The following is a 13,085-nucleotide window of genomic DNA, read 5'->3' as shown; positions in this document are numbered from 1 at the left end:
AGTTTTGATTATTGATAAATGCTGTAGTAGGTTTAAATTTCTTCCCTCTTCATTAACTGTTGAGATGATGTGGTCCAGTGAGGGCAAGCAGTGAGAAAACCCACAGACAAGATTTTCAGAGTCAACTGCTGTTTGTGCATACATCAGTACTGGGGCAGAGCAGGCAGGTTTTAAAATGCTACTGAAATTCAAAAGGTGGTAGCTCAGGGCTCTCCAGAAACCAGTCTTTCTTTGTACCAGGCTGCCTGGCATCACAATCTGCTTTGGAAGACCCTTGGCTCTTACCATTTGCCTCCAGTTTTTGCCCTGAAGTTGGTTTGTGACCTTGACCAGGTCTTTTTGCTTCTGTGTCAGTTAAGAAATGTGCCAGTGGCTCAGCCTTTCTCCCCTGTAAAGTGTTTCCAAAATTACAGATTACAAGAATTATTCACTAGTAATACTTTCACCTAACCACAAATACTGCATTACTCTGAGGTCAGATTCATGCTACTCTACAACAGAAACCTCTTTCATCCTTATCCCCTTCACCTACTCCCATTTTTGTTGCTATGCATAGGCTTCTCTCTCAGTTCTCCATAGCTGTGGCCATGTAGGATTACAAAGAGGAGAGAAATAAAACCCCTCTGCCTTCTAGGGAGAATGTGGGGGCCAGGGTAACAGAGGAGGGGTCTGCAAGAGCAGTTTGGATAATGTTTGCTTGTGGTTGTTTCTTCCCTTGGGTCCTTGCCACTGAAAATTACTGTTGACCTGCCTGAGGACATGTGCTGAGAATATTGAAAACCTAGCAGAAGACATAAATGGGAAAATACTCAAAACTATAGCTTTTAGTTAAGGATGGAAATTGCGTTTTATATAGAGCTATGTAAGGAAAACAATTGCATGGTCTGCTAGTGCTACTCTGAATTCTGCAGCACCAGACCAGCAAGCTCTGTGAAAGTTTGCCTTTCTGGAGACACAAGTGAGTCAGATGTGCTGATGTGCTTTTAGTCTGCAGCTACTCTAAAGCTGAATTACTGGGGTTTTTTTCAGAGGCAGGAGCTCATGCAGTCATCTCCTGTGTGCAAAGGACATGGGAGTCACTTAGGCTCTCACTTATAAGCATGGTAGGTTGTTTGTCAAACCCACAGGAACATTAAGCCAGTGACACATGCTTCCTGAGAAGATCGGCAATTCCATTGCTCAAATCAATAGTATCATCAGGTTTGTGTGATTTTCCAATGAGCAGTTCTTCTTGATTGAAAACTGTGGATCTCTCAGATTTCCTGTGTTACTGCTGCTCACTTACTGCTGATAAAGGCTCATACCTGAATCCAGAAATTCAAATAAATGAGAATATATGTTAAAAAATCTGAATTCTAAGGAACAATGTAACATTTCATTTCTGAATTTAAGTTCTTTGACACTGTCCAAGATTGGGTAGATAAGGCAACACAATTGGAGCAAAACAGAGAAACAACTAAAAAAGAGAAGTAAAAATCTGAATGTTTTAATAAACATTTCCAGTATGTTTGAACTTAACTGAGGCAGTAGGCAGTGACTCAAATAGCTCTAAGTTTTGCAAATCCTGTTTTTTTATTAGTGCCAGTGAGCTCCATCAACCTTAGGTTTCAGCAGATAAAAGCTTAGTAGGGTAATAAAAAAGTTTTGTGAAACTGGATACGGCACACAGTTGGATAGAAATTTGTGTTTCTTCTTTGTTTCCCTTTCAAAAACTGGAAGACAAATATGCTGTTCACAAATCAGAACATACAGGAATGAAATAATGATTGTATTTTCAAAATGCGCTTTACTTTTTTTAAACATTATAGCTGGTGCTGTAAAGAATCCCAGTTGAAATGAAAAAGGAGATATTCAGTTGGCTTTTAAGTCAATATTGGTAAAGAGCAGCTGCAGGAACTCGTGTCCATTCTGGCTGCCAGTTCTGATCAGACAATGGGAAAAAGTTTGCATGTAATGAATATGATTTTGTTCTATTGACAGAAATTCTTTAGTCTTAATGGTTTCTCACTTGAAGCAGTAACCAGAATATGATGTAAAAGTGACGCCTCAGCTCTGAAGCTTTCCTTGTGAAGTCACACCTATCCCTTCCTTTTACTTTCAGGATTAACTGAAGGCAGATATTTTCTAGCTGTTGCTTTGGTAACTGTTGATGCAGTATGTCTCTCCTGCACTGTCCCACGAGAAGACCACTTGACTTTATAATTTTGGGGGATTTTGTTTATTTTTGTTTGCTTTTTTGTTTCTTTTCTGCACATGCCTAGTTGAGCCCGTTGATGCCCGCCCAGCTGCAGACAGAGGACTCACCACGCGACCAGGTATATGACTTGCATGGCTTTTACCTAACCTGTATTTTTCTGGCATGCATGTGGTCTGCTGGAGCTTAAATGATTTACCTTTGCTTTGGTGTACCCCTCTCATAAAATTTAGTGCTACTCCATGAATGAGGGAAGCATCGTTCCCTCACAAATTCCTCCTGTGTGACTGCTGTCCATATTGAGGGCATTTGGTATGTGTGCTTGCAGCTGGAGTGAGTCCCAGACCCAGAACTGGTTTGTATTGAAGGTCTCATCCCTTCCAGTAATAACACTTTGGCAGGTGCAGGAGATGGTAAACTTGGTACCCCTTAATACAGTCGTTGGTTCTAATTTGGGAATGTATGATAGAAATGTTGAATGCTCTATGTAGAGTGAGCAGGGCTAATAAAGAATTAATGCGTACAATTTCAGAACTGTAGGGGGCATTGATATTTTTTGCTGTGGTACTTACCTTACTTACCTCCAAATACCTAAAACTCAGTATTATCCTTCTGGATTCCCTGAGGATGCCTGAGGACACAGCTATTCATTCCATTCTAGGACAGAACAAGGTGATTGTTTCTCCTCTCTATGTACCACTGTCTCTGTATTGATTTCAGAATAATAGCAGATCACTAGGTTGCAAATGTTTGGAAAAGTTAAAATGGGACAATTCCAGTTTCCAAAAGAAAAAATATTTCAGCTTTCATACTAACTTTTTTTTTGCTTTTGGGGTTTTTTTCATCTGTTTTTTGTTCAGAATTACCTGAAACTGTTGATTCCATTGGGAGGAAACAGCCATTTATTTCAGAAGAGGTTACTCTCCAACTCTTCGACATAGTGAGAATATATTTTAGGGTCAAGATTATTTCAGTGTCACATCATAATTGTGTTTTCTTTCTTCAGATCACATTAAACTGATTGATCTGTATCCTTTTTCCCTTCATCTTGTCTTCCAAACATCCATTAGATAGCATCACAGACAGCATGTTCCTAGTGGTTTTAAATCTTTCAGATAATTCACCCATGTTTAGCAACTACAGAATTTGCTACAGCGGGAGGTAAAATAAGCTCATATGTTGCAGCAATTGGGATATGTGTCAGAACTGGCCAGGTAGTGTGCTCCTAGCACTGTTTTAGGAGTCCGACATCTTTACTTGTGTTTAGAGTCTTAATTCAGTCCATGAAGAGAGCCTGAAACAGGTACAGAGCTACAATGCCAAAAATCTTGGGATCAGGGAAAAATCCCTCCAGTACTGCATTATCTACCTTCCCTCCCAAGAGCAGTAGAAGTATCACAGATGAAACATACATATGTTTAATCCAAATTCTGTAATGTTAATTCAGTCTAGCCATTTTCTTATAATATTAAAATCCATGATTATTTACAATTTTAATTTCAGTCATCTTGAAAAATCTCCTGTTATGAGGCCCATATTTATTACTCAAGGTTATTCCTTCCTCCCTTCTGCTCCCTCACACGTAAACACACGTCTCAGAAATCCTCAGTGTCTCTTCTCTGGAACACACTCTACACTCTAGTTTCAGAGTGAAACTATATGTTTTAGTTAAATGTATTGGAGCACTTTGTTGGTTGGGGTGATACAAATAGTACTAAAAGTAAGTCATGAGTGATCTTGGTGAATGTGTGCAATAGACTACTAAGGACAGGTAAAAAGTACTTCAGCATGTGACCATTATGGCTTGAAATTTCCAGTAGATGCCGTAACTTTCGCACTATGAAAATTGCATGGAATATTTTCTCAATGTTCTGCTAAACTGCAAAAGTAGTGCTTAACTTCCCTATGTCTTTAATCACCATTTCCAGATCTAGAAAAAATTTTTCTTACTGATACAGATTCTGTCTATAAATGTCCATGTGGTTTTTCATCATCCTTGAAAAGCAATTTATGTGTGACAAAATTTCAATTTAACAGAGAAATTATTCCAGTCTGCGTATCTTCATGAACTAGGAATAGAGGAAAGCAAATGGATGCTTATTTAAACAGTGAAGTGCAAAAGGGATTCTGATAGTTTGAAAATGTGTGCTTTAAAACTGTTTTACTTTACTTGCTAATTACAAATAAAATTTCTATATTAGAGGTTCAAAAAGGAAAATAAATACGCTTCGTGCAGTAACTGTCCTTTTGGGATAGTCTCTTTTTACAGTTTGGGGCTATTATTAAAAAAAAAATGAAAAAAATAGTAATTAGTCTAGAGTGAAAAAGTATTAATGAAAGACTTGCAGATTAATGCATCTAGCTACTTGTAATTTTTTAATTCCCCAGCTTCTTCTTGGTTTCCTGAAAGGTTTGCCCTTTCCATGGGCTTGGTGCTTCTATTTGCTTGGCTCAAGTGACCTGCTTCTTCAGGGTGAAAAGATGCAACACTCCAAGCCTGCATAAGAACAAGTGAATGTTTTGTAGCTGTTTGAATTTCTTGAAGAAAATGAGCTCTGAAAGGACTAAAACAAACATGCAAACACGTGCCCTTTTTTCTCTTTTTAATTTTATTTTCAGTACTTTTTGCTCACACAACATTCTTAAAATGATCAGTATGTTTTTCTTACAGGCAGATCAAAATCATGCAGATCATCTTTGTTACTTTCTTACAAGAGAGATAGTTTGGTCAGAGTACAGAATAGATTCACAGACTTACAGAATACTGGGTTGAAAGGGGACCTCAAGGATCATCTAGTCCAACAAGTATTTAGGTGGTGGTAGTATTTGTGATACCTAGAATCTTCTTCCTTCACCACATCATTCTCTTTCAAGAAATGAAGTCTGTGAGTCAAGTCAGAAAAAGTAAGGAGCTGTCCAGTCCATAGAGCAGAAAAGTTTACGAGTAAGGACCAAGTTCAGAGCATCCGTTGAAATTTCTGCCGGTTGTCTAAACCCCCACCTTGTGCTCCACCTTGGCTGTCTACAGTTAAAGCTTGAATTGGAATCTGATGTACATCAGTCCTAGGGAAAGAATATTGTCTGGACAAGCCCCATTTTCTAGTATGGATAAAACATCTGTGTAATTCACATGGGTGTTAGAAAAGGACTCTAGTGCCTCAACTTACTGTCCTTTCCCTTCTTATTTCACAAATGGGCGAACAAAAAGAAGAATTATGCCTAAAACCATTTCTAATCATCTCCTTACTAAAAAGGAAGTAAACAAGATGGTAAAAGGTCAAAGGGAAGAAAAATATCTAGATGTACTAAGTAGTCATCAGTGAGCTATTTTTTAATACAGCACAAAATTGTAGCAGATTTATGACATATTTCTTGCTATTTATAAATTGCTTTATACAGGGAGATGTTAGATGTTAGAAGGCTCCAGTCCAGCCTGAGAACTTCCACAGGAAGAACTTTGTCTCAAACCGAGACAAAACAAATACCTCTTTCCTTGATGACCTTGATGACAACTTTTTCAGTAGTGTTTCCTTCTCTCCTGTGCTCCAGCAGTCACTTTTTCATGATGAACACTTAATTTCTTGCAACTGAATTTTGGGTATCTGTTCATTAGTAACTTTTTCTTTGTGTGCGTGCATGTACATATAGAGACATAGACACACACAAAAATACGTATAAAAACATCTCTAGATGCTCATGAGTGAGCTTGTTTCACTTACATTAATTCAGCAGGTCTGATCTGTGGAAATTGAGTGAAGATTAGAAAATGTGACATCAGAAGGGATGCTGCTTAGCATGTTTTCATCTGTTGCAGAGTTGCAGCTGTAAGTATACACTCACAGCTGTAATTACATCACTTACAAGATGCCCATAATTCACAATGCAAGGATTTTATGCTATTAAGTATGTTACTTTCTTCCATATAGTATAGTTTGGACTTGGTGGTGGTTTTTTGTATTATTCCAATTCTTTGTCAGTTGATCATTTTTGCAAACATTTAATTATTTTGGGGAAACATTGCACATAAAGCTGCTTCTGTGTCTTTGGCCCTTCTGCTAATAAATCATAACATGTCTGTCTTTATTACATTACATAAAAACGGAGGGGTTTATTTCCTCATGGTTGCAGAGGCTCTGTAAGCCTAATGGCTGTTCTGCAGAATCATTAGCACATACACTGCAGTCTATATGAGGTGAGGGCATAGAGCAGCTTAATTATTTTCATTTTCTTGCCAGAAACTGCCAACATATTTTTTTCCCGTCTTTGTGATGTTCAATACTAACATCACAAACAAACAGTCTTTAAACAGTTGCTTTAAACAAACTGTCTGCAGCTACCAAATAAAAGTCATTAATGGATTATTTTCCATTAGACTGTTTTGGTTTATTTTATAAATGAGATAGGTGCTATCTGTGAATGCAATTATAGGTGCATATGCACAGCATCTGGATTGACATACCAGAAAGATTATCAAACCAGATTTTACTTGTTCTGATTATTCATTTCTACACATGTATTCTGAGAAAGAATTATTTTATACTCTGTTCCAATGAGATTCTTTTGTAAAAAAGATAACACTTGTATTGCACTTATTTTCTGCTTTCTTCAGTTTGAGAGCCCCATAGTCATCCATGAAGTAAAAGTGAAACCAGCATTTCACTGTCACCTTAGGAGAGACCAGAAAGTTTTAGTTCCATGCAGTCTTAAATGTGCATATCCCTCAAAGATATTTGAGTTGTCCTTACAAAAATGAGCATATAATCTTCATTTTCATCTCTATGAGTGTACAATATTCATTCTTCTTTCATTTCAAAACTAAATGACCTGCACAAAGTCACGGAGTCGTATGGAAGTAATAGTTGAACTTTTGGTTAGAACAGGCAGCTCTCTACCCCTGGGGTGTTTCAAAGAGTGCATTCCTTCCCTTCCACCCTTTTTATCTCAGATAAAGCTTAACCCAGATAAAGTTGTTTGCCACACATGTAACAGGCTTTGATTCAGCAGCTCTTTTCTTGTTCTTGCCTGTGACTCAAGCACAGTTCATTGACATGGAGCTGAATGTTTTCCTGAATGCAGTCAGTACCGCAGTCACTCAAACTGGTACTTTGGTTTTCTCTATGTAGAGACCACCCAGGTCTAGTTGTTTAAACTGTGCTTCACTTGGAGATTTAATTTTTAACTCTAGATGTAACCTCAGGCACAGCTAACACTGTCTCAGATCTGTGCAAAACAATATCACAAAACCTTTCTAACTGTTTATGTAACCAGTAGATGAAGTAATTGCAAGCAGTATGGTAGATAATGTGCACCTAGTTATATCCTTGGTGGAATTCACTCTATCCTCTTTTTTTTAGTCTTCTGAAAGCATAAATATATATTTACACAAACACAGAAGCTCATCAATGTGAGTATAAAGTGTTCCCCAAGGCAGCTATTTGGTTTTTATTTCATATGACTAAATTTTCACTCTTTATGATTTTTTTTTCCTTTAGGTCAAGGATAAATAAGGGTTTCATACTCTCCATTTTTTGATGTTTGGAAATGTATGTGTGCACAGATGGATGTGTACACATGTATGTATAAAAACAGTTAATATTGCTAATTAAAAGCAATATCAATAAAAAGCCCATCATAGCTCATTTTGTTGAATTCCACTAGAAGCTTTTAACCCCATGGTTTTTTATAACAAAATAGCTTTGTCAGTTTTTCTGAGGAGCTGTGAGTTAATGTATTTGCCAGCTGAATTGAAGCATTTTTAAATTGAAGTTATTAGGAATGCAACTCCCTAAAGATGGTATGTAATCCAGAAGAAAACTGTTAATAATTATCATTATTTGTGAATTTTCAATGAGGCTGTTGCTCTCACTTTTCATCTTGTATATTGGCTTTTGTGTTTGGGTTGTGTATTTTAGAATTGGTGGTGAAAAAAGATCATTTTGTCCCAGGTCAGGATTAAAGTTCTTGTCAGAGGGAGAACTGTTCTTCATGTGTTTGTCTTCAATGCAATGGTAAAGAGGTATTAGGAATCTCTTGACTGTTTGCATCTTACCTCTGATCAAAGTTGTAGAAGGACCCGAAGTTTTTCCTTCTTCAGTTACTACCCTTGAAAAGTATATCTGTGATTTTAGTGTGCAAGACTAAATGTGTGGTCACCAGGACAGTAAAGTGAATGAACTGGTAATAAAGAGAATCTCTTAAAGGTCTCAATTCTATAACATTGTGGAAAGGTGTATGTAACCCCATATATATTTTTATCTCATACCAGGTATTTAATTGATTCCAGTGCAATGTCATACTTCTCCCTACTATATAATCAGTTATTTGCAGAAGACCAGCAGTTTACCCTAGCTGAAGTCTTTCTGATAACTTGTAAGGGAGGTAGAAGGAAGGAAAAAGTTGCTATCGGGTTTGTTAGTGCAACAGCTAAAAAAAAAAAGATTTTTCTGTTTCTGAACTTTTTCTGGTGCAAGTTGCCAAAAACAAGTTTCAGTAAGTCTTAACATCATTAACTTCCTAATATCAGGTCCTACCTTGTGTTCAGATTCCATGGCATTTTTGTGGGGCCTTGGTAACTTGGCCCAAACCAAAAAATTTATGCCTGATCTCAAGGCAAAAAAACATGGTTTAACCTGCTACATGCTGAAAGCATGGCTCCCATGCTGCTGTTTGGTTGGAAGGGGAGGAGGAAAAGGGAACCAAATCAAAGAAATGTTGCTCTAGGGAAGCCTGAGCCTGCATTTTTCCAGCAGCTGAGACTACTGGTGAACTTATCCACCCTCTGGTGCTCATTGACATGACCTGTTCTGCCCCTGAAATGCTGCTGTAACTCCTGCCTGTGGCATTTGACTGTTCAACAGAAGCTGACGAAGACCCACAGTCTCAGCCGTTGCAGCTTTGCTTTCAGTAAAAGTGGTCAGACCCCAAGAGCAGAAGTGCTCATGTCCATTTTCCTACCTATAGCAGTGGTACAAACAGGGTATGTACAGATTTCACCTCTGCCTTATACCCCGGCACATCCATTGAACTTTTGGCAGCTAGCATTTGATAGGTTCCAGGACAGAAAACTGTATTTTCACCATTGTATTCAGTAATCCTGAAGGAACCTTCCTTCTATGCATTTTTTCATTTGTATTTTGAACATCCTCGTGATTTGTGCCAGTGAGTTCCACAGTCAAATTTTGCATTGTACTGAATTATATATATATATATATATATATATATACACACACTTTCTTATGTTACTTTTCAATCTGCTCTATGTATGTATGCTGCATGTAACACGTTAGTGTCCTGTATTTCTTAGAAGAAATAATGAATGACCATTTCCTGTAGACTTTCCCCTTGTCATTCGCAGTCACACACTCTTGTGTTTCACCTCCTTAGCCTCTTCCAGTCTGAAGACTCATGATTTTAGTCCTTCATATACAGAAACCATTCCATTCCTGTGATCATCTGTGTCTCCCTGCATTATATCTCTTGTAGTTCTTCTGCCTTTGTGTGAGGTGGAGTGACCAGAATAAATAGCCAGATTTAAAATGAGGATGCATCGTTTATACAGCGGTGTGACAATGTTTTGTTTTCTCTATTTTCTCATAATTGCTCCTACCTTTCTCTTTGCTTTTTTGAAAGCTACTGAGCCAAGTGCCCACAGAGTTACTCGCAGTGACTCCAAGGTCTCTGTCCTGGGTGGAACGGAGCTAAATTAGAGTCTTTATAGCTATATGTATAGTTAGGGCTGTGTATCCCCACAAGCAGCACTTTACATTATATCAACACTGAATATAATTTCCCTTTTATTGTGCTCTTGGAATTTGTAAGATCCTTCTGCAGTTCTTTGCAGCTGGTTTTACTTTGACTATCCTCTTTTTTTCTTTTATTTTTTGTCAGTAAACTTTGTCCTGCCACTATTCACTCTCTTATCCAGATCACTTCGGAAACAGCACAGCACAGATCCTTATGGGACCCACTGATAAAGTGTTTCCATTGTGAAAAATAGATGTGTATTTACACCTTATTTCCTTTCGTTTAGTCAGTTATGGGAAGTCACGTAGAACTTTCCCTTCTAATCCTTGGCATCTTAGCTTCTGCCAGAGCTTTGATCAGGGACCTTCTCAAAAGCTTTTTGGAAATACAGATTCACTCCAATCATGTTTCCCATGTGATTCCTAACTCTTCCAGTGACCTCTAAGAGTTTCGAGAGGCAGAAGTTACCTCAACGAAAGACAAGCAGATTCTTCACTGATTTATCTTAGATGTGTGTGGATATGTTCTAATCAATATTTATAGCTTCAGTGGATCTGCCAGCTGTAGCAGCCAAGTTGTGCAGTTCCTCAGGCCTTTGCCTTGGAGGAATTTTCATGTGATGCTTTTGCCAGGGTGTCTGTGAGGGGCAGTGAGTGTGGCCATGGACAGTGGAGAGCAGCTGGGAGCAGCCACCTCTTCAGCTGCTGCAGCCAAGGGCAGTGAAACAAGTCCTTGGAAAGCCCTTTCCCCCCAGCTTCTGCACTGCTACTCCACTACTGTAATTTTCCCCCTGCCCTTTTAATCCTAAAACCAGAAAGTTGGGAGAGGTTGACAGGTCAAGCTTCCTTGCAGGCACATACATGTTCTCCTTTATTGCAATCCACTCTAATCACAGAGGAGCAAAGAGAACTAACTCTCCGTGAATAAAATGGAATGAACCCAGATGTTTGGAATAATCCCTGAAATGTGATTAAAACCAAAAGAGGTTAGATGTTGATACCAAAATATTGATATATTTTATTTAATAGTAAAAGAGGGAAAGAAAAGAGAAAAAAAAAAAAGAGAAAATAAAAAAAGAAAAGAGAAACGGGAGAGAGTCGGGGGAGGGAAGACAGGGAGAGTGACAGAGACACAGATTAATATTATAACACTTCTCAATAAAGTTTCGGCTGGGGCTAGGGACGCAGAGCAGCCACAAGCCAGAACATCGCTCATGGTAAGTAGGGACAGGATAGAAATTTTCATAACGCGTCAATTACCACCTGATTTGTCCAAGGTGGACGGGCTACCTTTACCTAACCCGGAAAAGGAACATATAGTATTTATATGTGTTCGAAAAATAGAAGCATATCACCCCTCCATGGGTCCCAGCAATGTTTCCTTGTTCTCCTCCATCTGGTCTTCTTGGTGGTGAGGGTATCATGCCAAAAAGTATAGAATCCAATGGATTAATCTACATTTGGGTAGGTGGAAACACACAAGTACCTCCCTGAGGGGAACCAGTTGGACACTGTCCATTGCAAGACTGTAGATCTGTTACATCATGTAGTATCATGTGCAGCTCTGGTGCAGGGTCTGGGAACCCCTTTGGGGGGGCTTTCATGAGCCATGACACCCCCTCTGCTGTGCCCCATGTGAATGTTCCGTAGATGTGGCTTTCCAGGGGTGGGAGGCCATGCAGCTGGGTTGGTCTGCACAGTGGAGGATGGGTGTTCACTGCCTCTGACCAGAGGGTTTTTTGCTATACACAGAAAACCTTTGCTCCTCTTCCGTTTGGTGTAGGGGTTGGTGCAAGCCTGGCAGCAGATAACCCTGGGGCTATAGTCTCCCCCCCTGAAGGTGCTGGGCTTAATCCTCCTGTGAAAGTATTCTTCTCCCCAAGCCCAGACCTGAGAGTAGTGTCACTTTATCTTATCTCAAATCAATTGACAGTCCAGGGCCTCAGTCAGGAGGCCCATTCAAGGTGCACTGGTCTTCAGTGCAGCTTTTGTTATACAATTTTGCTATAATAGGCAAAAGTCGTTAGTAAAAATATTTAAGCCATAAAGCATAATATTTCAGTCTCAGACATCCTTTTCCTCATTTCCCGTTGATGCAGGTGTAGGGGGTACTTTGAGATGATGCACAAAAGAGAGTAAATTTTACTCTTAATTTGGAAAACTAGCAATAGCTGCTTCAAGGATAGAAAGTTAAATCTGTTTTCAGAGACAGTGTGGGCTTTATTTCCTGCAGCTCCATTTCCTCCTGCATTTCATTGACAGAATATCATTCAGACTGCAATTCCTTAAGTACTTTACAGTTCTTGCATTTTAAAATGGTCTCCCATGTATACGTCATAATATATTTTTACTGTGATGTATAATATATTGTACTGTGATGACATAAAAAATCAGGAACTTAATAAAGAAATTTGAGGGGTTGAAGTGCTTGATTCCTAAAAAAAAAAAAAAAAAAAAATCCAGTAAAGTAAAACTTATGGGGCAGTTAGACTCTTCAAGGAAATAACCATAAAATCTTTATAGCATGAAGATTATTCTTGTTCTCTTCTTTGCATGGTTTCCTATGAAAATAAAGATCAGAACCTTAGAGTCTGTACAGTCCAGAGAAGATCTTGGGAAGATCTGTTCTTGCTGGTTCCTAATTCAAAAATAAACCACCACTTAATGAAAAAAGAAATTGCACATTCAAAGGCAATAATTCTTGGATTGAGTGCTGTTTTAGACTGTGGAGCTCATTGGCACATGGAAGTCTTAATTATTGAGAGTCTAGCGAAACAGTGGAGCACAGGAGCAGTCAGTAGTGTTAAGAATTTTAAAAGAGGTTCTTCTTCTTCATCAAAACTTAAGTTCAGCACAAGATTCTAAGAATTAAACCTTGGAGAGAGGAGTTAGGGGTGAGAAAATGCTGAAATAAAAACACGGAATATGAACTGGTTTGTTCTTATTATATTCAGTAGAGGGAGGAAATAAAATCTCATAAACACCATTCTTCTGCAGTGTTTGTACCTCTAAGAAATACAAGTGTGGGTACATTGATACTGAGAAGGAAAACAACCAGTTCCATGAATACCCATATTTCATTCTTAGAATTCTCTCTAAGCCAGAGCCAGCTCTTCAGGATTCATAGACACATACAGGATTCACTGCTC

The 13,085-nt window shown here is 38.5% G+C and overlaps 1 protein-coding gene across 4 annotated transcripts in view; it reads left to right on the top strand.

Annotated features, from left to right (window-relative positions):
• The window catches only part of APP (amyloid beta precursor protein), a 200,798-nt gene that overhangs the window by 174,010 nt on the left and 13,703 nt on the right, over window positions 1-13,085 (top strand). For 2 of the 4 annotated variants that reach the window (XM_032097657.1, XM_032097647.1), the window contains one exon: window positions 2,262-2,315. The exons of the other annotated variants lie outside the window; for them this stretch is intronic. In XM_032097657.1, coding sequence (XP_031953548.1) covers window positions 2,262-2,315 — 54 coding nt within the window. The remainder of the gene's footprint in view (window positions 1-2,261; window positions 2,316-13,085) is intronic. 4 annotated transcript variants of the gene reach the window in all.

The sequence above is a fragment of the Corvus moneduloides genome, chromosome 2 (genome assembly GCF_009650955.1).
Source record: "Corvus moneduloides isolate bCorMon1 chromosome 2, bCorMon1.pri, whole genome shotgun sequence".
Classification (NCBI taxonomy): domain Eukaryota; kingdom Metazoa; phylum Chordata; class Aves; order Passeriformes; family Corvidae; genus Corvus; species Corvus moneduloides.
Note: the sequence above shows the minus strand (reverse complement) of the source record. Positions and strands in the feature narration are given on the sequence as shown.